Source organism: Talaromyces rugulosus, chromosome I (assembly GCF_013368755.1).
Source record: "Talaromyces rugulosus chromosome I, complete sequence".
Taxonomy (NCBI): Eukaryota; Fungi; Ascomycota; class Eurotiomycetes; order Eurotiales; family Trichocomaceae; genus Talaromyces; species Talaromyces rugulosus.
The window spans coordinates 3924219-3946947 of record NC_049561.1 but is presented as its reverse complement, the minus strand read 5'-3'; the positions used below and the strand labels follow the sequence as shown (position 1 = coordinate 3946947).

The 22729-nt window shown below is 47.7% G+C and overlaps 9 protein-coding genes across 9 annotated transcripts; 5 read left to right on the top strand and 4 right to left on the bottom strand.

Annotated features, from left to right (window-relative positions):
* Positions 1-22: 22 nt before the first annotated feature.
* Positions 23-1937, bottom strand: TRUGW13939_01317 (uncharacterized protein; the record flags this gene model as incomplete). Its single annotated transcript, XM_035484518.1, has 5 exons — positions 23-60; positions 165-508; positions 688-1011; positions 1071-1748; positions 1816-1937. 5 exons carry the CDS (start codon positions 1935-1937, stop codon positions 23-25), a joined length of 1506 nt encoding a protein of 501 aa, XP_035340411.1.
* A 416-nt stretch (positions 1938-2353) lies between these two features.
* Positions 2354-3477, top strand: TRUGW13939_01316 (uncharacterized protein; the record flags this gene model as incomplete). Its single annotated transcript, XM_035484517.1, has 3 exons — positions 2354-2744; positions 2820-3297; positions 3369-3477. The coding sequence occupies 3 exons, from the start codon at positions 2354-2356 to the stop codon at positions 3475-3477; spliced, it is 978 nt and encodes a 325-aa protein (XP_035340410.1).
* A 2247-nt stretch (positions 3478-5724) lies between these two features.
* TRUGW13939_01315 (uncharacterized protein) lies at positions 5725-6645 on the top strand (the record flags this gene model as incomplete). Its single annotated transcript, XM_035484516.1, has 1 exon — positions 5725-6645. One exon carries the CDS (start codon positions 5725-5727, stop codon positions 6643-6645), a length of 921 nt encoding a protein of 306 aa, XP_035340409.1.
* Positions 6646-7001: 356 nt separating this feature from the next.
* On the bottom strand, positions 7002-8555 carry TRUGW13939_01314 (uncharacterized protein; the record flags this gene model as incomplete). Its single annotated transcript, XM_035484515.1, has 1 exon — positions 7002-8555. The coding sequence occupies one exon, from the start codon at positions 8553-8555 to the stop codon at positions 7002-7004; it is 1554 nt and encodes a 517-aa protein (XP_035340408.1).
* A 1170-nt stretch (positions 8556-9725) lies between these two features.
* TRUGW13939_01313 (uncharacterized protein) lies at positions 9726-12756 on the bottom strand (the record flags this gene model as incomplete). Its single annotated transcript, XM_035484514.1, has 4 exons — positions 9726-9916; positions 9973-10698; positions 10962-11005; positions 11078-12756. The coding sequence occupies 4 exons, from the start codon at positions 12754-12756 to the stop codon at positions 9726-9728; spliced, it is 2640 nt and encodes an 879-aa protein (XP_035340407.1).
* Positions 12757-13566: 810 nt separating this feature from the next.
* Positions 13567-14231, top strand: TRUGW13939_01312 (uncharacterized protein; the record flags this gene model as incomplete). The annotated part of the gene is made up of 3 exons (XM_035484513.1): positions 13567-13799; positions 13859-13929; positions 13987-14231. 3 exons carry the CDS (start codon positions 13567-13569, stop codon positions 14229-14231), a joined length of 549 nt encoding a protein of 182 aa, XP_035340406.1.
* Positions 14232-14460: 229 nt separating this feature from the next.
* TRUGW13939_01311 (uncharacterized protein) lies at positions 14461-14721 on the bottom strand (the record flags this gene model as incomplete). The annotated part of the gene is made up of 2 exons (XM_035484512.1): positions 14461-14489; positions 14538-14721. The coding sequence occupies 2 exons, from the start codon at positions 14719-14721 to the stop codon at positions 14461-14463; spliced, it is 213 nt and encodes a 70-aa protein (XP_035340405.1).
* A 419-nt stretch (positions 14722-15140) lies between these two features.
* TRUGW13939_01310 (uncharacterized protein) lies at positions 15141-17488 on the top strand (the record flags this gene model as incomplete). Its single annotated transcript, XM_035484511.1, has 4 exons — positions 15141-16200; positions 16267-16687; positions 16746-17037; positions 17096-17488. 4 exons carry the CDS (start codon positions 15141-15143, stop codon positions 17486-17488), a joined length of 2166 nt encoding a protein of 721 aa, XP_035340404.1.
* A 2692-nt stretch (positions 17489-20180) lies between these two features.
* TRUGW13939_01309 (uncharacterized protein) lies at positions 20181-21868 on the top strand (the record flags this gene model as incomplete). Its single annotated transcript, XM_035484510.1, has 2 exons — positions 20181-20751; positions 20805-21868. 2 exons carry the CDS (start codon positions 20181-20183, stop codon positions 21866-21868), a joined length of 1635 nt encoding a protein of 544 aa, XP_035340403.1.
* Positions 21869-22729: the final 861 nt, after the last annotated feature.

The following is a 22729-nucleotide window of genomic DNA, read 5'->3' as shown; positions in this document are numbered from 1 at the left end:
GGTTGAAAATATTCGCTAACTTCTAACTTGGAATAGAATCTAAAGATTCTAGGAATTCATCTGTTTATGATCAGGTTAGCAAAATCATCGGGAGGCAAAGAGTACCCAGGAAACAGCAAAGAATGATATCAGGCTAAAACACGAGGGAAAGAGGTTATACGCACGAGAAATTTGCCATCGCATGGTCTGCTTCTCCAAGATGTATCTCAACATATTCACTTGCGTTTCGAAGGCAGGGGATGCGTTCCGAGCATCCGTTATGGGGTCAACAATGGTTTGATATGCAAGCCGCTTGCGCTCTCGCATCTCAAGGACGAGTTGGTAAATTGTATCTACCGTGTACGGAAATATTTCACCCAGCATCCATTCGTTACTGCCGCCCTTTTTCTTAGCGACTTCATCAGTGGAGATATCTGTCAAAACATTGAGTATTGTTTCAATAGCCTGAGACGATTCAATTTTGTCTTGTTTGGTGGAAATGAAAGAGTCGTTCGAGTTGAATCGCCATCTGTGAAGATGAAAAAAAGCACTGGAATTTTAAAATCGTAAGTAGCTATATTAAAAGTTTCAATGTTGCTTCCAATTGACAGAGCCTGCGGGGGATACCCGAATTAGGTGGGTGGGAGGGACGGCAGTCTGGGGTATTGGTACGAAGACACAATGAACTATAAATAAAATCAAACTTACTTCAACCCAATAGCAATAGCCTCACAACAAGTACCCATCCCCAGCTGGACCAAAAGTCTCAAGAATATAAGCAACCCTCGATCCAAATTTTGAAGACGAATGCGCCCTTCTGGAGTTGCCGTGCCGGGACTTCGTATCACGTCCAAAACGCGATCAAGCCAGATCGCAGCCCTTGCCTGAAGATAAAAACAAGGGTAGTGACTGTCGATGTTAATTTGAGGTATAATAGACCGGAGCTTCTCTTCCAGTGATTCGTTCTCCATCGAGTCGGGACTGTAAAACGCCAGAGGTTTGATATATATGCCGCTTTTCAAACTAATCATTCTATGAGAGCGCACATGGTTGTTAGATTGCTTCTAATTTCATCGGAGAAAAATGCAAACCTTTCATGAATCATAATCCCCCACCATGTCTGTAGCCCCTCATCCTGGGGTTTCAACGTCCCCAGTTGCGGAAGCGGCGGAGGCTGCACGGCGCAGAGTCCGAGGATTTGTGCCATACCCACACAGGCGGATATTGTAATATAAGATGCGTTCAACAGGCCTTGTCCATATTCATACACAGAAAGCAGCAGACCTGCTTGGACAAGACAGAGCGTAGGCTGTGCAAGAGGCACCATCTCCCAAAAAAGCTTCTTCACCGTCGCATACATGGTCAGCCGCAACGCGTCAGGAGCGCTTCCGTCCAAGAACGGCCGGGATACCATTCCCATACTGACAAGTAGGGCAAAATAGTCATGAGAAATTTCAAACCGTATCGTGTTGCAGCGTTCTCGAAACATGTCGGGGTGGACGATATGTACCCATCTCTGACAAGAGGAAAGAAAGACATCTGCCAGATCGACGAGCTGTCCTTTGTGCTTGATGAAAATTTCGTTCATCCGAGCCAAATCAGGGAAGCTTTCGTGTTGCAGAATGTCAAAGTCTTGTTTTAGCACTTGCTCACGACTAGCTTCGGGTTTGTTAGGTGACGCGAGTGATCCGCCGTTGGAGTCTCTATTGAGCTCGTTCGGTGGCTGTCTTGACAAGGCTGGCGCAGGATAGTCGCATTTCAACAGAAGCCTATCATTGTATCGTGTAAATATGCATAGTAGGTGATACAAAATGTGATAAGCGAGATGCCACTTACCTTTTGCAACGGGAGCAACTCGGCAATGATTTGTCACATTTTTGCTTGCGCGATTTGCATGAAGTGCATACTACTGGCGCTAGCGACCCTGTCGCAATGGAACGGGGGTCTCCAACGGCCATTATTAATGATCAAGAGGATAAAATAATCATTAATGGGATAGAGCGAGGTCAGAGAAGCGGCTGTTTGCCCGGACCAATGAAGCCCGTTGCCGACCCCTGCTATTTTAGCGCGTCCGACCCCTGTCACTTTTTTACTGGTAACGATTACAACTGGCTCGGATGTACCAAGACCCCACTGGGCCCCAGACGCTAAAACTCTAAAAGCCGGGCAGGTACCCACTCAGGTCCATAGCGAGCATATCGCATCTATACTGCTGAGAAATCAAAATGGCCTTTTAGCGTGTGAAAAGTAGTATAAATAGCATTGCAAGATGCGACAGGAGTATTGGACTTTTGTCTTATTAATTCAGTTTGTTTGATCGTTTTTCCTGCGCACAACTGGTAGGTGTATCTTTCCTTCAAGTCACATATACACTATGGGACAACCACGTATACCCCCCACCCCGACAGCAACAAGCCTTAAGGGCAAGACGGTCATAGTCACGGGAGCAAACTCTGGTATGGGCCGTGAAGCTGCTCGCCAATTTCTGACTCTGAACGCTGCGAGGGTAATCATTACCGCACGGGATGATCGCAAAGGTTATGAAGCTGTTGATGCACTTCGTCGCGACCCGGAAGTCCTGAAGTCAAACCCCGATGCAACAATCGAATTATTTCACTTGGACCTCGACGACTACCAATCAGGGTTGGAATTCTGTAAGCGAGTTGAAAGAGAGGTACCGAATTTGGATGTCCTTGTATGTAATGCAGGCATGAGCATTATGAATTATGAGTTGAGTAAGGCTGGCCATGAGAGGATCATGCAAGGTATGTTAGCCTCTACGTACCCCTGAGCAAGGCGAAAGCTGCCTCTTTTCTGGAAGAAGCTAACGATATTCACAGTCAACTGCTACACCCATTTCTTCATCGTGCTTAAGCTCCTCCCTCTACTCCGAAAAACAGCACTAAATCGCAACACCCCTTCTCGGGTAAGCTTCGTTGGTTCGGAAATGCAAAAAATGCACGGGTTTTCAAGTGTTCCTCTATCGGCCGACGAGAACATATTAGAACACTTGGATGACAAGAAGCTGTACAAATCGATTAATAGGTACGGTGACAGTAAGCTAGTCATGAACGCTTTTGTCCGTCACTTGGCTACATTGGTCCCTGACACGGACGTCATTATCAACAACTTTTGCCCTGGGCTTGTGGCCACAGAGTTCGATCGACATGCTCCAGCGTTAATACGAGGCGTAATGTATGTTTACAGAAAGTTTGCTGCCCGAACTGTTGAGGAAGGTAGTCGCACTATTATCTATGCATCTGTGGTCTCTGGACAAGAAACCCATGGGAAGTTTCTGGCGAGCAATTTGGTCAATGCGTGAGTTCATGAGATTGGAATCTGGTCGTTTCAACATTAATCTAATACTAATCATGCGTACCTTATTACAGTGGACCTCCATTTTGGAAAGAACAAACTAACAAACGCTTTCCCGAACGACTCTATGGAGATCTCTTGGCGGACTTTATCCATGTCGACTCCAGCCTACAGAGTGTTTGATGTTAAAGGCTTTTTTTCTTCGGTCGTTTATTTCATTTATTTATTTACTTATTTTTTGCAAAATATTATTGATCAATTTGTGGTTGTGGTTACATCAGACGTTAGCATTATCTAGCTACTAGCTTCTATCTATTCCTTAATTTTGAGTTATTCTTTGATATCAAATGGCGTATTACTTAGAAAGCAATACTATTAGCGATATTGAAGTAGTACAGTGCAAGTCAATAATATACCTTTGCCGCCATTGGGCATTCTAACGAGTGAGCTACAGATTTTCTTACTCGTTCATCATTGAGCGAAACTCTACTATTACAAGCAAGGCTTGCAAATAAAGGAAGTCGGTGGCTGAGGTTGAGTTGAGCTAGGCCGAAACGGTGGCCCAGGACTGGAATAGCCTCATGCACTAGCGATAAGGACAAGTTGTGGGTCAATGTTTGCGCAGGAACATCGTGGCACAAGCACGAGGTCTCCTGTCTAATTTAATATGCGCTAACCCGCACCTACGTACTTCCTGACAAGCTCGACTGAGTTGAGTTGGGCTGCGCTAATTGTCGACAAGCGTTACTGCCGACCGACCACTCTAACCAGATTAATGCTGAAAATTTTAAAGTCTATATTTTTGGTTAGCTCCCTTGCGGTTTGTAAAGTCTAAAGCTTATTTGCAACCATTAAAAATTGGAAATTTTCTTTTTCCGGCTTAGGGCTGAAGCCACAGCGGGAAAACAGGAAGTCTATTATTTGCAGATGTAGCCTGGGCTAGGAGAAAATGAAAAGACAATCTCGTATTGTGTTGCATTGTTAGTACCTCAGTGCTATTATGCCACCCCACAGAACGAGTCACCGTGACTCGTTCTGTGGGTCTTTTATAAAAAAAGGGGGGGGCGTCGCTCCACTCGTACTTTGGCGTTTATGCGCCACAGTAAAATGCTAGTATGACTATGCTCTGAGAGAGAGAGGGAGAGAGCAGAAAAAAGGAAAGAAGGAAAAAAGAGAAAAACAGAAAAAAGATAAATTCATGCAATGTCATCTAGTCACTTTAGCACAAGGCCAGAACATAGGCATAGAAAGCACTGGAAAGTGATGGAAATTGCAGCTTGAGCCTCACTTCTTGCAAACCGGGCCTGGAACGACCGGGATACTGCATGATTGCTGCCTGAATAAGAGTAGGCTGTACGACAAGAGGTGTGCAGAATTTCTTAATTTGGCCTTAGCGCGAAATCGGTGCCATTGCGATTGCTGTCCGGATGACGCAGTATAGAGCTTTTTGTTTGCACGGATCTGCAATCAGAGACGCCGAATTGGCTTCTAGCCATTAAGGCCCAACCCTGAAGATTGACCACTGACGAGAAACACAGCCTTGATGAAAGAAGTACCCGTTTGCTGGAAGGGTTTTCTTTGGGTGTAACAAGCAGTGGCTGTTCTTCACATGATCTTCAGCGTCAGAAAACGATGAGGCGGTGGGGATACTTACAGGGAAATTCTACTAGTAGCAGGCAGTTCTTTTTGCTAAAACATGATCCTTGACATAGCTGCAGCGGTAACTACGTGGATAGTAGAAGGACAAGAAATGGCCCTTCTGATCGGCCGGAATTTACAGAATGAGAACCCCGAAAGAAGCAATATGTAGAACAGGACCGGGGTGACAAACAACAACGAATACTCCAATATGATATATCAGCTTACGGACAGCTCCGACATGTCTGCAAGCCAAGTGAAGCAAGCAATCACGAAATACAAAAAGGACTGGCCGTTCATGTTCGTCCTCTTTTCCGTATACTTCCCATTCTCCTCCCTGGGTACCAGAACACATTGAAATTTTGATTTTTGCGTACCAAACCCACGACGACCATGGCCACCAACGCTAAGGTCACAAAACATCACAAAAAGAACCATGATACGAAAAAATATCCAGAATAAGTCCGCCACGTCTTCTCGATCCCGGCTGGTTATCCTGTTATCGACGTGTACGAGAGAAACCAGGACGACCTGGTGCGACTTGTCTTATCACAGCTAGGACAACCATGTTTTCAGCGATGTCGCCCTTTGATCTCCATGGGCCTTTTCCTGGCCGAATTGCGTCGTTCGAAAAAGAAAAAGACCAAACGGCGCCATTCAAAAAAGAAAAAGGCTAGATCGCGCCCTAAGAAAAAGACCAAACCGCGGCCTTCTCCGGCCATCGTTATTTGCCTCAGGTGTAAAGACGAAGGCGTCGACTGGCGTAAGCTGGACTGGGACATAAGGGAAATTATGAACGTCCCTCTCGTGATATTGAAGACTGGACTGATGACTCCGCCGCCCCAAAAACACCCCGGGATGCCTCTGACCCTGGCTGCGAGAGGAAGGCCTAAGATGGGGTCGTCCATTGGCATAGATAAAGATGTCAACGGAGATCGGGAGTCTTTTGCTACTGGCACGTTAGGAGGCTATGTGCGACTCGTGGGTAAACAGGTCTACCAAGGGTTTCTGACGTGTTGCCACGTTGTAACAGACAAATCAGCCGGCGACAACAAGGCTTTCATGACGTATCCATCGATAGAGAACTTGAAAATTCAGCGTGAGGAGAGCGAGGAGGATACGAAAGACTTTCCGGACTCAGTGTATTGCGCAAAACTTGGAAAAGTCCTCGCCAAGCAGAAGGCAGCCGATCAAGACGGATTCCTTGTGGACTGTGCGTTCGTCGAACTGCAAGGTTCTTCGGTGGATTATTTCCTTCCTAACGAAGTTCCTATCATCGACGACATTAAACATGTCCTCCCATATGATCGGAGTGCGCGAGCTAGGCGGCCGGGGCAAGTAACCGGCCTTGGAAATCTTGTCGGCGGACGGTGGTACTTCAAGGCCGGATTCATGTCCGGCATTACTTCCGGCACTTGCAACGGCGCGTCTATGCAGGTTTTTGATGGATACGAGGATACATATTACAAAACCAAATGTATTTTGCCATTCAACAAAATGTCAACCACTGATCTAAAAGTCATGGTTGAAGGAGATTCGGGATCCCTAGTGATCGACGGGGATGGCAAGGTTTGCGGGATTTTGTTCGCAGGGCTTCACAATATTGGGTGTGTTTCGCCCATGAGTAGTGTTCGAGTGGCACTAGAAAAGGGGCTGAACCAGCACGAAGACGGAAGTTCCGGTACGGGGACACGTATAGAACTGCCTACATAGCTTACTACCGAAAACAGATACAGATGTATTTGAACATGTTGAATTATTCATTTCTAGATTCGTTAAATTTTCCATCCAAGGAAATAATGTCCTAAACGCTAATATATCCAGCTTTTGGACTTGTGCGTATATGTCTTTCTATACCAGATACACTTGCCACTCATTCCATTCCCAGCACGCACAACGGCTATCATGGTCCTTTGAAATGCCATTTATTCACCATAACATTAGAGCATTACTACCTCGGTAGTTAGAACCTTTTTGAGTTCTAGGTTATGGATAAATGGCAAAAGCAAGGCTAAATAAGAGACTTTCATTGAAATGTATATATTACCATCAATATAATAAAAATTGTTCTACTTCGATTCAAGGGGCACACAAACGGAGCAAGTTTGGGATGACCCATCTCCTTGAAAATTTAGACTGACAACGATATCTTGACGCGCGCGCTCAGCAATAGAAGGCAAGATGTGATCAACGCTAGATACCAGTCCCATAGTCCTAAAGAAACGTGTATTATCCCTACACCTCTCAGGCAACATAATTCCGACCGTACCGCGTAGCAAGCCGCAAAATCGCCTGTGTCCGTCGATTACCCATGATCCGGCGTCTCCAAGCCAGCTAAAATCTACCTGGTGCCATTGGCTCCTCTCGGATGTGGTGTATGTTCTCGACTTGGCCCCAGCAAACATAATGAAATCCTCAAAAAATCGTTTATCCGTTGAGACAATTCGATTTCCATGCATGTCGTAGCGAACATTTTCGGTTCTCAGGGGTCCAATTGCTGTGACCCCATTACAAATTCCGTCGGTGGACATGGTTTTGTTTCCACTTTTGAAATACCATTGTCCGAGCTCCATTTTACCAAAACCCGACAGTTGTGAACCGTTCTCAAAATGTGTGTCTTGGCGAGATCTAGTGTATCTGATAGTAGGTAGCTCTTGAGCAGCCGGTTTTAGAATATTTTGGCGTGAAAGAGGCATGGAAAGCTCTTGTTCTGACATTTCAATAAATGCCCAATCTTGAATGTGTTTGTCTCGTAAAACTCGGCCTGAAGCCAAAAGTAGACGTGCTGGGGGTGGCATATCCTTCTCTATGACTTGTGGAGGGCTATTAAACAAATCGTCAATCCGTCGATGTCGTCTATGACTTAGGAGCATAGGAGAACGAATGTTACGTGTTATTTCGTATAAAAAACGCTTTTCCCAATCTTTCAATAGCCACATAAGCCGTGTTCTTAGCGGTGACAGAAACTGAGGTGTATCGGATAATGTAGAGACTGGAAACCCGTGTCTGTTTATCTTACTTTTTTCCGGTGGTTTCTTCTGTAGGGCAGTGTGAGATGTAAGATAGCCCCAGTGTGTCTTATTACCTATTTGGAGGCCAACTACCCCGCCACCTGTACATTCGATTTCTTCGCCTTTCTTGGAAGAAATTGGCCAAAACATTTCCCCATCTCGGCCAGAAGGCTTTCCCAAGTGAATGTGTTCGCGATACAAATCGCCACATAAGACTTCCTCACTTTTAGGTGTAGTTAATGATTCATCATATGCACCGGAGAGGAAAAGAATTCGTAAATGTTTGGCTGGAGGATGCAATGCTTTTCTGAGGCAGTTTTCAAGCTCTCTCCAATTGCATTGGTATTCCGATTGCACCATTATCACAAGGCAAGGTTCGGGTTTAAAGGGCCCGCTTGGTTCCAAGCTCGCGCGGAAGATTGACACCAACAGCCAGTTTGACCCAAGTTGGTCAATCAATATATGTATCAAATCCTCACGGCAGCCATTGTATGCTTCAACATCAGGATGGTCTGGCTTAATCGGGAATAGACCACCCCAAATAGAAAATCGAAAGGGACTATCCTCGTCCTCGTCCTCTTTGGCACCATGTGTGTCTATGTGACCGTTCATTGTGATAGAATATGACTGTTATTACCGGTTCGATGATTTTAAGAATAGTTTCTCTAATGTACAATCTTGCAGGCCACCATCTTAAATAACACGGAATACCTCTTGAGACCGATACCAAAATGAGTGAATTGGCTTTAATAATTAGTTTATTCCATTATCACTCAAATTTGGTCGTCTGACCCTTTGTCGAACTCGTGTTACAGGTCTTTCTTCTTGGGAGTTATGTGGTTATATTCTGCGACACGGTATATTTCTATTGCTACACTAGCTTTCAATTTTTCCCCCTTTTTTTCTTTTTTCCCGAGAGGGTTTAGCTAGTTGATACAGTCCACCCAGCAGATGCTAGACAACGAGCGCCATTTAAAGTATACACGGAAACCGGAGGCTATCTAAATAGCTGAAAGAATAACAACCCAGACCTATTCACGCTAAGAAAGTGACGGTTTTGTTTAATGTCTCATGTTTTTTTTGGGGTTATTTTGTTTCAGTCGAGGAAGTTCTTTATCATAGCTCAAAACTAGACTGATCGAAAGATAATTCGCCCTTGATACCGAGTGAGTTTGTGGGTGCTTAATTTGTCAGGCTTCAGCTACCACAAGGCGAGTGACCGGACGGCAAACGCAAACCCACACACTCATACCAACAACCTTCATACTTTTCATCGTGAGACTTCATCATAACCTCATTTGCCTCGGGCTTTAGCGAAAACAAGCCTACCAAGTCGGCCGAAAAAAACTTCACTAGTATCGCGGCACTCGATATTCATTAGTACTATTTCTAGGGCTCAAGGACGGACAGATGGTGAATTTTCGCTTTGTTGTGGAGATAATCAGCTACAAAACATTTCTTTTGATGACTATATACGATATTGCATTCCGCCTGAGAATATCAGTTGATAAAACCGACATACCAGCAATACAAACGAGTCTTTGGTCATTCCACTGACAGCGGCGCAGTGTATATCGACGTGGAGATGATCGGGTTTGATGGAAAGGAAGACCACCATGCCCAAAAGCCCGTGACTGGGCCCTGAATAGTCCTCGCTATTCTGGTATTGGCCGTGCAACTAGGAATCTAATTATTCGACGGTTATTTTCCAATCCGCGCAAGCCTGTTGATGCACGCAAAAATACCGGCGCTCCTTCATTCGTAGCCCGGCTGTTGTGCTGGCTACTGGTCCAGGGTGGTCCTCGCCTCAAACTTCAAAAGATCGCCTTTAACAATATCATCTTTCTTCGCTAGCAGCTCATCCGGATCCCACGTCGCGCAGACCAGCCTCCCACTCAGCCACTGGAACCTGGCCGGGGCCTGTGTCAGCCAGACACAGAATGCTCCACAAAGCTCCGGGTCGTCTGTCAAGTCTGCAAAAAGTCAGTCAGCTTCGTCAACCATGTAGCCTACACAAAGGACAGCTTACATTTCATAAACTGCTCCGGTGCATTGTCAATTGCATTTTGGCTCTTGACCGCTCCTGGGTGGACGCTCACAGCAAACAAGCCCTCCTCTTTAAACTGTTCTGCCACACACTCCACGAGGCGCGCCTGGGTCAACTTGCTAACGCAGTATTTGGTATTCGCAATGATTCCCTTTGTGATACATGCGGCTACAGAGCCAACGACCATGAAGCTTTTGGTCTGCGATTTCAACAGCAACGGCACAAAGTAGTGCGCGACGTGATACGTGCCCAGCGCGTTAGTACCAAATACCTGGGCCCAGGCGCCGTCTGCTGGAGATCCGTCGGTGATGCGCAGCTCGATAGCGCCAGATATGCCGCTGACCAGGACAACGGCGTCGAGAACAGGCAGATTGGAGGATATATACTCGGTCAGCGTACGCACCGAGTCGGCATTGGCGATGTCGCAGTGCTGGATATGCATTCTCGGGGCTGGGGAGACGGCCACGGCAAGCGACTGGGCATTGGTCTTCAATGTCTCGATATCTCTTGCGGCGAGTATTATATCACTGCACCCGGCACGTGCGTACGATTTGGCGACTCCATGGCCAATGGCGCCCGAGGCTCCGATGATGCAGACGCTAAAGGGTCGCTGGAAGCGGTTTGCGGACGGGTCGAGAATGGGTGAGATGGCCGAATGGGTGGTCGCCGTGAAGTGGTCCATGTTGCGGACTCGGGGGTCTCCCATGGCTGCTTACTGAAGTAATAGTTATCTATATAACTACCATGTGTGCTCCTGAGCATTCCATGTTCATTGTCGTACACAGGGCGGATGTGTGTGCTCTTGAAATATCTACGCGAACCCTCGGGATCTAAAATGAGTCATAATGAGACCCGATGTATGCAATGTTCGGCCACCACTGATTGACGCTTCATCGCCCCGTCTATCTGTCAAGTGTCATTATTTCTCGGTGATGTCGCGATAGTGGTGTTGGTTTTTTTTTCCCTCCTACATGGCCAGATGTGACCAGAAAATCCAGACCGGTGTTGTTCAACACTAGTGACACGTCCAACGGCATTTCCCATTATCGTCAATAAGGAGTATGGCTCAAACACATCAACATCAAACTATTTAACATCACGGCGCTCTGGGCTAAGCACTCCTAAAGATATTGGCCTCCCCTGCAACGAATACACAGATCTTCCACGAAATGCCACTCCGTCATACCTCACTGTTGACTTTCCAACCGCATGTAGAATATCATCAACCGTGGAAACATCCTTATTGTCTCTGGTGAAACGAGGAGATGAATTGTGATTATCAAGCTGCGTTGACGTCGCCAGCGCGCCAAACGAGTTTGCTACTTCGACTGGGCTCAAGCTTACCACACAATGTCGGAGCCGCCACCATCCCCAAAGCTGCAATATCACGCAGCCCAAGGCAAGAGACATGAGAGCCAGAGCTGCCGCTAAGAAGCCGTAGTTGGATTGGTAGGTGAGTATATCGGCTGTCCGGTTGACGCTGAACGTCTGATGGACCCCGTCATCGTCGTCGGTGCTGTTGCGTGCGCTGGTGATGGCTGCACGGAAGAGAAAATCCTGCATCGCGTCGAGAACATACAGCGTCGGATCAGACCATTGGAGACCACATTTATGGAGAATTGCCTGGTCATAGGCCGATTCGTCTGTTTGGAAGAAAATGTCACCGATGAACCGTCCCGTATGTCGGACGCGGTTGTCAGTATTGACCAGCGAGACGTTGGTCGTTAAAGTGTCGTAGACAAACCCATGGATTCCTTGAAGAGGACCAGCACCTTGACCGACTGTAGCTGTTGGCATGTCTCCCTTGGATACATATTTTTCGACCACAACTGGAGGGTCGAGCCGAGTCCTGTCCAGTGCAACAGTGCTGTTTTCGATCACTATCGGGTACTCCACGATGGCGGCTTCGATACTGCAATTTCGCAAATTCAGCGTTGCCGTGCACTCCCCGTCAACTGCTGAAGAGTAGAGGACTAGCAAGTCCACAAACGGCGTGTTCGTTGCCGAGTTATACGAGAGCGTGGTGTTGATTGAAAATATGTACGTGCCCCCGTTGTGCCCTGCCGTCAGGTCCAGACTCCTACTGGTAGAAGTACACTCATAGCTAATCCCCATGCCCTTTACACTTCCGCGGCATGTACCGTCGCAGTGAGAGCCAGAGCGATTCCCTGCAGCTGTCTGTGGGATGGTTGAGATCGTCTTATTCATCCACCAGTCTTGAATGGCAGAAAGCGAACCACGCGAGCCAACCATACTCGATGGATCATAAACAGCGCCCATCCAGCCGTCGGGAATCTGCGTCTGCACATCCAAAGTCATATTGTCAAAAAAGGACGCCTGGCTAAGCGTGGTTTGGGTCGCCCGTTGCAGCAGAGAGTTGTGTGCCATTTGCGAAATGATGACTATCCACGCAACCAGAACGACTCTGCGCACCACAGCGCTCGATCGAAGAGCAGATAGATGCCATAGGGAAAGCCCGCGCTTCCAGATGCAGTGCAGGGTTTCTAGCGTCGCGCCTTCACAGGCACTCCGCCACCAGGTGATTGTAGTGCTCATCGTCAGAACAAAGGCAAGCATACCGCTCCAAATTGACGAGAGTAATGCCAGTATCACCGCCGGACTGACGCGCCATGAATCAACTGCCTGGCCGTCGGATACAACTATGATCACCGCCACCGCCGTCTTACAGACCATCATCAGGACTATCATGATCAAGGTTGGCCATGGTGTGCGCTGGCGCTTTCGTCCTTCGAGTGAAGCGTACATGTTGACAGCGTAGTTGATTCCCAGCCCTTCTAAACCCGTATTCCATTATGAAACTGGGCCTGCCTTGTGGGGGTTAAATTATCTAGGTTGCTGAGCACATTAAAAAGGAACAGAAGAGCCGCATAACATTTGACGAAGTCCCTGTCGGTAGGATTGAGGGGGGGCCAAGGAATAACGTATTCTTTCTTTTACGAAATATTTTCAGCCACACACAACGTGGTGGAGGGGAGCCACGCGGTTTTACTGCTCTATTTTGAGTCAGCCGCATTTTCAGCTACAATATTAACGAGATTCTCAGACCTCCACTTTACCCCGGACGGGAATGGCACGCGCGAGATAGTCCAGCCTTTCTTGTCTGTTTCAAGGCATGACGAGGCCGTTGGTAGGCTGGTAGCAGTTGGCCAAGGGAGAATACGAGGATCTGCATCTTGTCCCGTCCCATTGGCGAAACTAGAAGAGACCGCGCCTTGGCTGGATTCAAACGGCAAAGATCGCCCGGGCACTTGGGCGCGATGGGCCGAAGCGAGATAACACAGGGGCAAGAATTGGCTTGTAATCACCAGTGGCAGTACAGAGTATAAGCCTCGTCCTTTTGTTGTCCTTGGCCAAGGCAGCCGACGCGTAAATGTGTGTACTTCTGACTTCAGCTCAAGCCGCTTCTTAAGTTGAACCTCTTAAGGCTACCTGGTTGCAACTTGGCGTGCAGCCCTGTCTCGTGTCTGCCATTAATTTGGGGATATATCTGGACAATGCTGACCTCGTTGTTCGTCGTGTGAGTCAACTGTCTCACGTCCGTAAAACATCATTATTATGTACGCTGCAGAGTTTCTCGTTGCCGGCCTCGCGGGGGCCTGTATCGCCAACGCCGCATCGGATTTCGACAGGCGGGACGAGACGTGCTCTATTATAAGCCCCGATGGGTCGAAAAAGACACACTGTCGCTCCTGTCCAGGTCTCAGCTGCGAAGTTGTCACCTCTGTGTCGGTTGGAGACAAGGTAACCTTCAGCGGCTATGCGAGCGGAGACTGCTACGAGAATAACTGGTGAGTGCAAAAAAATACGTTTGTCTGCCTTTAATGAGCGTCGCTAAGGGGTTTCATAGTACCTGGGACTTTTCTCCTAAACACAAGTGTTACGTGAATGGGTATTATACCAGTAGCAACTGCAACCACGGTAAGCAGTTTCAATCCCGGGGTTGCCCCCGATATTTCCAGCTCTAATACCTTATAGAGCTCTTGTCTTCAATAATCATCTCTGCACCAAGCGCAGGACCAACAAGCCCAGCACCAACAAACTCTGGAGTAGACACTAGCTTTGGGCCGACGACAACATTCAACCCAGCAGCCACCGCGACGTCGGCCGCACCGGTGCAAAGCACGCCCACTTCAGGATCGTCGAAAGGACTTGATGTTGGGGAGTCGACTGGCTTGCGGTTTTTATTACCCGCCGCTCTTTCTTTTATTTGGTATCATTGATGTTTGGTCGTGGCAGGATCTGCCATGACTGAAAATGTTCATGTACCGACCAAAGAACTAAACATACAAAGATCAAGTCTGACTCCGGAAGAGAAAGAAACCGCGCCAATCATTAAATAGTGCATGTGCACCCAGTCTATGTAAATAAAAACAGTCATTAATGAAGTAATACACAAATCCCTGACCCAGTACTCCATTGAATATCGTAAAACTGTAAGACTGCGTGCGGCTACTGCTTCGGCGCGATATGTTTCATTGCTATAGGAATCAGTAACGGGACACTGATATACCTCGATAGAGACTTACCAGCTATCATTGACCGGAACATCGATTTTTCATGGGGCACGTCTCTTAGCGTCTCCGCGTCGCTCTGGAATGATGCGGCCGAGCTGGTGACTTTGGCTTCATTCTTCTTGATCCGAGAGTTGAGCACCATCGTTCTCTGGTCTAGCTCCGGAGAGGAGCGGAAGTTTGTGAACCCGTTGGGCATTGTTCAAAGATGCTTGCTGGTTTTATTGTTTTGAAGGAGAATTTTTATAAAAGAAGTAGTTTTCAAGGAGGAAGTTTCGGGGTGTAAGAACACAGGCGATGACTCAGTCTTGGTTCCGGACCGGGAGCAAGATCAGATATGAGGTGAAAAGAGATCCCATCTTTATATGCCGACGTCTGCCTAGGGTACTCCGACAGATCAAAGAACCCACTCCTAACAAACAAAGGCATCAAAGTGTACGTATACAGCCAGTCCGATGTATACACCCTCCAGGCCAATCACCAGCCGAGAATCGCCGGAGTGGGCCTACTCCGACCGGTTTGTCATCGACTTCTTACTCCGTCGGAGTTCTGTATCCTGACTTATTCATCAATCATGATTGTCATGACATTCGGAGTGCGTAGTGTTATGCGCCGAACATGTCGTCAGCAGTCCGTCGGAATGGCCTGCTCAGCTCGTGCGAGCCCTGTCGAAAGTCCAAACTCCGGTGTGATCATGCGCTTCCGTGCAGCCGCTGTAGACGCAGGCGCAAGCCAGCTTTGTGCGTTTACCACCCAGCGCCCATGACCAGATTGCTGGACAATGATGCAGCAGAAGACCATCCGAGCTGTTCAAGCCTCAGTGAAGTGAAATCCAGCGGTAGCACCGATTTTACTTCTCCTCCAAGTCGCTCGTGGACCGGCCCTCTACAAAACCAGAACCAGAACAAGAGCCAGCACGGCGAGCAGCCTGTGGGCGCAGCTGCAAGCGGCCCCCTCAGGGACAGATACATTGCCGACTGGAGCAAACGCGCAGCATTATTCCCCAATGCCGGAGTACTTGGTCCGACTAGCTATTCTGCTGTCTTTAGCGAAAGCGATGATGTCGCGCGTTCTTCTAATGTGACTGGCTCTCTCCGCGACCTATCCAAGTCGCTCCGGAACAATCTACATGCCATCGATGACGGCCAGATTCAGCTTGGGGCGGAGTTGCTGCTTATTTTGTACGATGATTTTACCCTGTATGCACAGATGGCGACGACCAACTTTGACCAGTGTGAGGGGTATATTTTTGCTGCCCCGGTGCTCAAGCCGATTTTCGACTCCGTGTGGCGTATGCTAGAGGATGCCATTGAGGACCGTTCCGATCCTCTCCCCAGCCTTCGGAAACTTTCCAAGAGCATCTTTGAGAACTCCTCGCAGCCGGTCGGTGTGGATTCGCAAACGACCCCGGAAGAGTTCTTCGGGTCAATGCCGCGGAAATGGGAGATCATCGGCCTGATGTTCTCGGTCGTTGGCTCCAGCGCATGTCTCTTACCGCAGTCGGACCTGGCTGAACATGGTGCTGCCTCTCTAGATCGTAGAGGACTAGGTGTTGTATGTGTGTCGGCGGGCGACATATGCTTGAGATTCTGCGACAACTCCGGGGTCATATCGGAGCAACTCGCTTGGGTTCTCCTGGCGCATACTTCGCTCCTTACCTTTTTGTATGGAGATCATGGTAGTATCCCTACTTCCTTTCATCTGCGTGTGATTCTCTGCTCAAATGGCTAATTCGATTATACAGACTACCGCCCGTGGAAAACGCTCGGCGATCTCGGCACCGTCGTGTTTGCTCTTGGCTTCCACCAGCAGGAAGCATTCGCACGACTCCCGCTGTTCCTCTCTGAACATCGCAAACGCCTCGTCGTTGGGTCGTATGCTCTTGATAAAGAGCTGGCTACATTCCTGGGGAGGCCACCTCGCCTAAGCTGGCGCCACCTGGACATTGAACCTCCTCTCGATGTAGACTTTTGCGACATCATGGCCGCACCGCATGTACGAGAAGCAGCACTAGCCAAAGTTGACAGCGAGGGCTGGAATACCGAAGCAACCATATCCAATATTACGTACGCCAGAGTCATTCACAAAATGGGCCCGGTGCGAGAATTAGTGCTAGAGGTATCACTGAATCCTAGGATTTATAATGATCTGGAACAGAGAATTTCGTCAGTTAAATTGTTCATTGCGACTATCTGTAATCACCATACTAATATTTAGATACAGAGAGATATCTGCCATGTCCAAGCAAATACGCAACCAATTACCGCCGACGTTATGCTGGGATCGTGAACACTTGGAAGGGCTGGACCAGGATAGAGAAAAGGGCTATGTCACACTTGGCACGCACTTGAACTTTTTACACTGCGAATTCACTTTACAGAGAACACTTGTCAAGCGCAAGGGCAGCGGGTCTGAGGCTTTGCTGAATATCGCGCATGAAATGCTCAGCGTCTTGCTGATTGCCATTTCCAACCGATCCCGCGACGGAAGGGATAATAACACCATGGCCTGGACGGTATATCCTCTCTTTCTTTTATTTATTTGTTTAGGATAATAATAACTAACCCTATTAGATGTCCATATTCGGCCTCCCATCCGCCGGCGTGCTAGCCATTGAGCTTCTCCGGCAATCCCAAACCCCCGACCCAAACCCGTTGTTCCCTCGATCCGAGGTGATTCAGAACCTGAGCCGGTTTGCTGCAGACTTGGAATACGTGATATGGCCGCACGCGGGCAACTACGAGATCTGTCAACAGGCGCGCAAAGTGCTCCGGCATATTCTGGACCGCGTGCTGTCGGCACCGCCGGCCGTACCGGCTGCCGCGTCGTCCAGCTCGGCCGCAGAAATCGATTTTGCGCCGATGGACTGGCTGACGAGTGACGATGCAAGTACTTGGTTCAATCAGGACTCGGATTTTATGAAGTGGGTGGATAGTTTTGACTGGGGGCAGGAGTTGGGGAGATGACTGCACCGTAGTTGAATATAAATAATAGTCGCTAACGTTATGTACATGTATAATTACTAACAATCGATTGATATAACAAGTTGAGATGTGCACCAGACATGCATGTACAAGAACATACAATACTGTATATTGACAAACAAGAATCTACTATATGATCGGCAGTCGTCTGTGTCTAATAGGCCCTAACTATGCCGTTGGGCCGGATACGAACCGCATAACCCGAGCAGGGATGATCGCCCTCGAATTGCGGGCTTCATCTGCCGATTGGTTGTATGGCTTACGAAGGTTCTGTTGTTCCACTTCTGCAATTAATATTAATGATGCCCTTGTTGGAAAGATAGATTTCGACTTTTTGTGGAGTTTCGGGTTTCAATGTTAGGGTTAGGTACTACGAGATTACCGAAATAAATAAAATATTCACTAAAAAACACATTAAACATGCATATCAACAAGCTAGAAGATCAACATAATGTAAAGTTATAGATTGTAGTAATACATCCCATTTGGCGTATGTGGAAGCGAGGGTAGCTCCCTGATTTTTGTGACCTGCTTCGGAGTACCTTAACAGTGAGCAAGATTGCTTACTCGATCAGCACATAGTTTACCAGATTGGAGGGTGAGCAACACCGGGATGTAATTAACCGTGGCTCGAGTAATTGGCTATGAGTTGAAAGCCAAGACCTTTGCAAATGATAATATATTCTAGTCCGGTTTTTGTGGGTCGATACGATTTCTTTTCATGTGATTGTATGCAGACTCTCGAAGAATTTTCTTAGTGGCGTTGCATGTAGATTGAAAGCTCAAAAATCACCTGAATAAATTGATATGAGGAGACCCTAAAAATGCAGGTGAGCATGCAAGGTTATCAAGCTTCTAGCGGCGTCTCTTGGCGAGAAATATAGTAATAAATCTTTGGTATACTCTAACATATCACCTGCACGTGCAACTACAAAGAATCATCTTATTAAAGTAATATTAAAACTATCACAATTTGAACGTGGAATTACCAATATTAGCGGAATAAGTAGTTTATAATATTCGAATGTTTATTTGCCGATTCCAACTAGGTCATCGCAATATGTGCAAACCATTACACAACCACAACCCCAACGCAAACTTCGGGCCGCTACTCGGATCCATAGAAAGGTGGTAACAGTTATACCTTCCTGTTATGGTCATAAGAGGCGGAAGCGCTCGGAGTGCTGTAGAAGATGTGACCGGGATGCGTGCTGCTAGCTGGCGAGCATCGACATTGCTAACCCTCTGGCTTCATGATACCAAATGAAGCAGTATGCCAGACATGATGATCGTCGACACCATCTGAAGTAAGTTGGCCTTGAAGAAAGGTCTTTTTGAAAAAATTTCCGTTGCTTATATCAACATTGGCCTATCAGACTGCTACTAAAGACCGGGATTGTCGACTGCCCAGAAAAAAAGGTCCCACCACCGGACAACTCACCATCGCACATGTCACGATGAAGGAAGGTTAAATTTTATTGGCCTCATGCGAGATATGCACGTCGATAAACACATACATCGAATTTTTGGTGTCGGCAAGTCAAGTCGATGTAACAACGTCGCATGCAGTCGTCCATGCAAGACTCCCTATTAGAAAGTATGAAAATTTGGCAAAATTCAAAAGCAACGAGAACGAATATTCTCACTTTTGTCTTTCTACGTAAGAAACCTTCTTCTGTTGTCATTTATACCAAATAGGCATGTAATGCCGGCAAGACTGACACCGATTCTCGCCGGGTGGACAGATCGGCAGGGTGATCGACACCCGCAACGGCTTTAGTGCCTAGCTCGGATTATCGGGCTACGAGACCGACTGGTGTGAGGGCGGAGTGGGATGTAAAGGCTGATAGTTGCGATATGGGTGAGACGGCTTCGGTTCTATATTGGGACACAGGGGGTCCGTGGGTTAGCAAGACGATCCTCACGCTGCATGGCCCGATTTTCCCATTGGCCGGTGCCTTAGCACAATGATCATCAAACGATGTAGATTTAGTGTGGATTCATCCTGTCGATCATCTGGACCTGGAAATAAACCAGTAGATTTCTGGAGGCATCGTCGACACAGCGGCCATTCGCCATGTTCGGAGAGACAGTTCAGACGCAGGGACACAGAGACGCGTGGCTGGCCTCTACACTGCCACCGACATATGAGCTCAGAGGATAGACGCCCTTTTTTCTCATTTCAATCAGCCAGAACCACTACGGCGCCACCCATGAGTCCTAAAATTTCGACCCGTGGTCTTATCGGGCCTTGGCACGGCAATGAGCGTCGTATCAGGACTTTTCCATGCCGGTCCTGTCCTTGGGATGGTGCATGTCAGCCACCTGCGGTTTTGAATACTCCCCAATAGTGCGTCTGGCCAAAGGGGCACGTCCTGCACGACAGGGGATGCTCGCTAATACCGGATTTACGTGCCCACATACCACAATCAGAAACACTTTTCTTCATGTCGCAATGATTAGGCAGCCACTCGCAGCGACACGTTAAGTTTAACACATTTATATTGGACAATTCTTATCTGTGCATGCCAAGAGCTAGGGAGTACTGGAAACGCTTTTATCAGGACGCATCCACGGCAGCTGAGTCGATTATGGCTTGTTGAATATACCTTTTCTCTGTCAAGCTCCCCCTCTGGATTCGTTTATCGACTCTTGTCAACTTCGTCGACATATGATGGATACTTCTCTAGGGTCGCAAGATACCAGAACTGGGACAAGTTCTCCTTCTTCTGGGTGGTCGACAGTTAAATTGCCAACTGCAGTTGGGACCGAAGTCACTGAATCAAGACCATCGTCAAGCCCGGTCGAGTCGCCAGCAAACGATTCTAAGCCCTCAGAGAATATCCCATTTCATATCCTTCATAAGAAACAAAAATGGCTACTTGTCTACCTTGTCTCACTAGCTGCCATGTTTTCGCCACTGTCCTCCAACATCTACTTCCCGGCCATTGACACCATTGCTACCGACCTTCACACCAACACGTCCCTCGTTGCTTTGACTGTTACCGTCTACATGGTTGTCCAAGGAATTGCCCCATCATTTTGGGGCCCGTGGTCAGACCTGTACGGTCGTCGTGTCATCTTTATCAGCACAGTGGCTGTATACGTTGCTGCCAACCTGGCACTTGCTTTTACCGTCAACTACCCCATGCTGCTTGTTCTCCGAGGCGTGCAAGCTGCGGGAAGTGCCGCTACCATAAGTATTGGCACAGGTGTTATTTCCGATATTGCCGAACCCAGTGAGAGTATGAATGCCCCATCCATTCCAACTAACCATCAAGCATACTGACAACACTAGGAGGCGGTTTTGTCGGAACGAATAGCGGTATCCGGATGATTGGTCAGGCCCTAGGACCTGTTCTCGGCGGTATATTGAATGGTATATGGGGATTCCGAAGCATATTTTGGTTTCTATTCGCGTTGAGCGTTCTTGTTATGGCGATATTGCTAGCTTGTTTACCGGAAACACATCGCCAGATAGCCGGTAATGGAAGTATTCCCTTACAGGGAGTCCACAAGCCTTTCATGTACTGGTTGATACCAACCCCGAAGGAATGGACTGGAAATCCCGCACCACCAGCTGCGCGAAAACCGTCGTCGGCGTCCTTCAAGTCTGTCCTCACACCGTTCAAACAACTTTTGGAAAAGGATATACTGGCTCTACTTGCATGGGGGGCGTTGGTATATGCCGTTTGGAGCATGGTCACATCCTCAACAACCACAGTTCTCAAACGGGAATTCCCTAGTCTTACAGATGTAGAATTGGGTCTCTGTTTCCTTCCGAATGGATTTGGTTGCGTCCTAGGCTCGATTCTCACAGGCAAACTCATGGACCACAATTTTAGAATAGTGGAAAAGCACTATCGGCGGAAATACCAAATACCGGACGATGTCAAAATCAAGGGCGATCAATGTTTTCCATACGAGCGGGCCCGCCTGTCACCCATGCCTTACCTCTCCGGGGTGTTCATTACCGTGACAGCCCTGTACGGGGCAAGCTACGAGCTAAACGACGTAAACAGGAAGGCAGTGGCCAATCTGATCATCTCGCTAGTGCTCCAGTTTATGGTCGCGTTCACGGCAACAGCCATCTTCAGTATCAATTCAGCTATGATGGTGGATTGCTTCCCATCAAAAGGGGCCGGAGCGACGGCGGTCAACAACCTAGCAAGATGCAGCCTTGGCGCGGTGGGTGTGAGTGTTGTGCAACCGATGATCAATGCAATCCGGATTCGCAATACCTTTGTTATTCTCGCGGCTATTGTTGCGCTGTGTAGCCCCCTGGTATGGGTGGAGTGGAGGTGGGGAGAGAAGTGGAGGACTGATAGGGAGAAGAGAAAGGAGAAGAGCATGGAGCTTTAGACTAGGGAATACCTTGTATGCAAGGAGAGGATCCGTAGTGATCTCACTACTGTTTCACCCTCTGATACGATTACGGAATATAGACATAGAGATAGAATTGGTTAAATCAAAATAGAATGGGACTTTTGTATATTTTCATCAGACACGAAACTATTGCATTTCCTTGAATGGACATGTTACATGATACCGAGAGGGCTAGTGCCAAATGGTCGTACAAACATCAATTGATACACCGTTTCGCATCAAAGACGCGAGTATGTTTCCTAAAAAGGCCGCATGGAGCCACTATGATACACAAGCCTCTATGATCTGTAGCTAGTCGCAATTTTAACTTTTACGTTTAAATATAGAATATTAACATACTCGGTGCATATACAGAACAGATGACAAATAACAGGAATCGAGTACAGGGAACCAAATATAATCCCCCTTTGGTTTAAGACTGGCCGATAGATCAACCTCGCGTAGTAAGCGCCTTGCAAGGAGATACGTAGTACGATCAGATCATCATAGGATTCCTTGAATTGCTCAATCTCATTTTTAGCCAATTCATCCGGCCTCTTCAGGGGCGGCGCGCGTGTTGTGGTTGATAGATCCATATTTCAAGGTTTAGGCAGCAGCATTTCCAACCTTATGTAACATTTTCAAAAGCGACGAAATTGGAGCGTGGAGCGAAGAGTGTCTGTGCGATTATCAGGGTCTGTGTTTAATTCGACCGGGTTACATTGCAGACTGCATTGCCGGCTCAGGCTACCTGCTCAGCGCTTATCAAGAGGGATTGTCACCATGTGCTAGTCGTGCATGGCGTGACCGTTCTGGATACCAGAGATGATGTGCTTAGATTGTGACAAAATCCAGTTA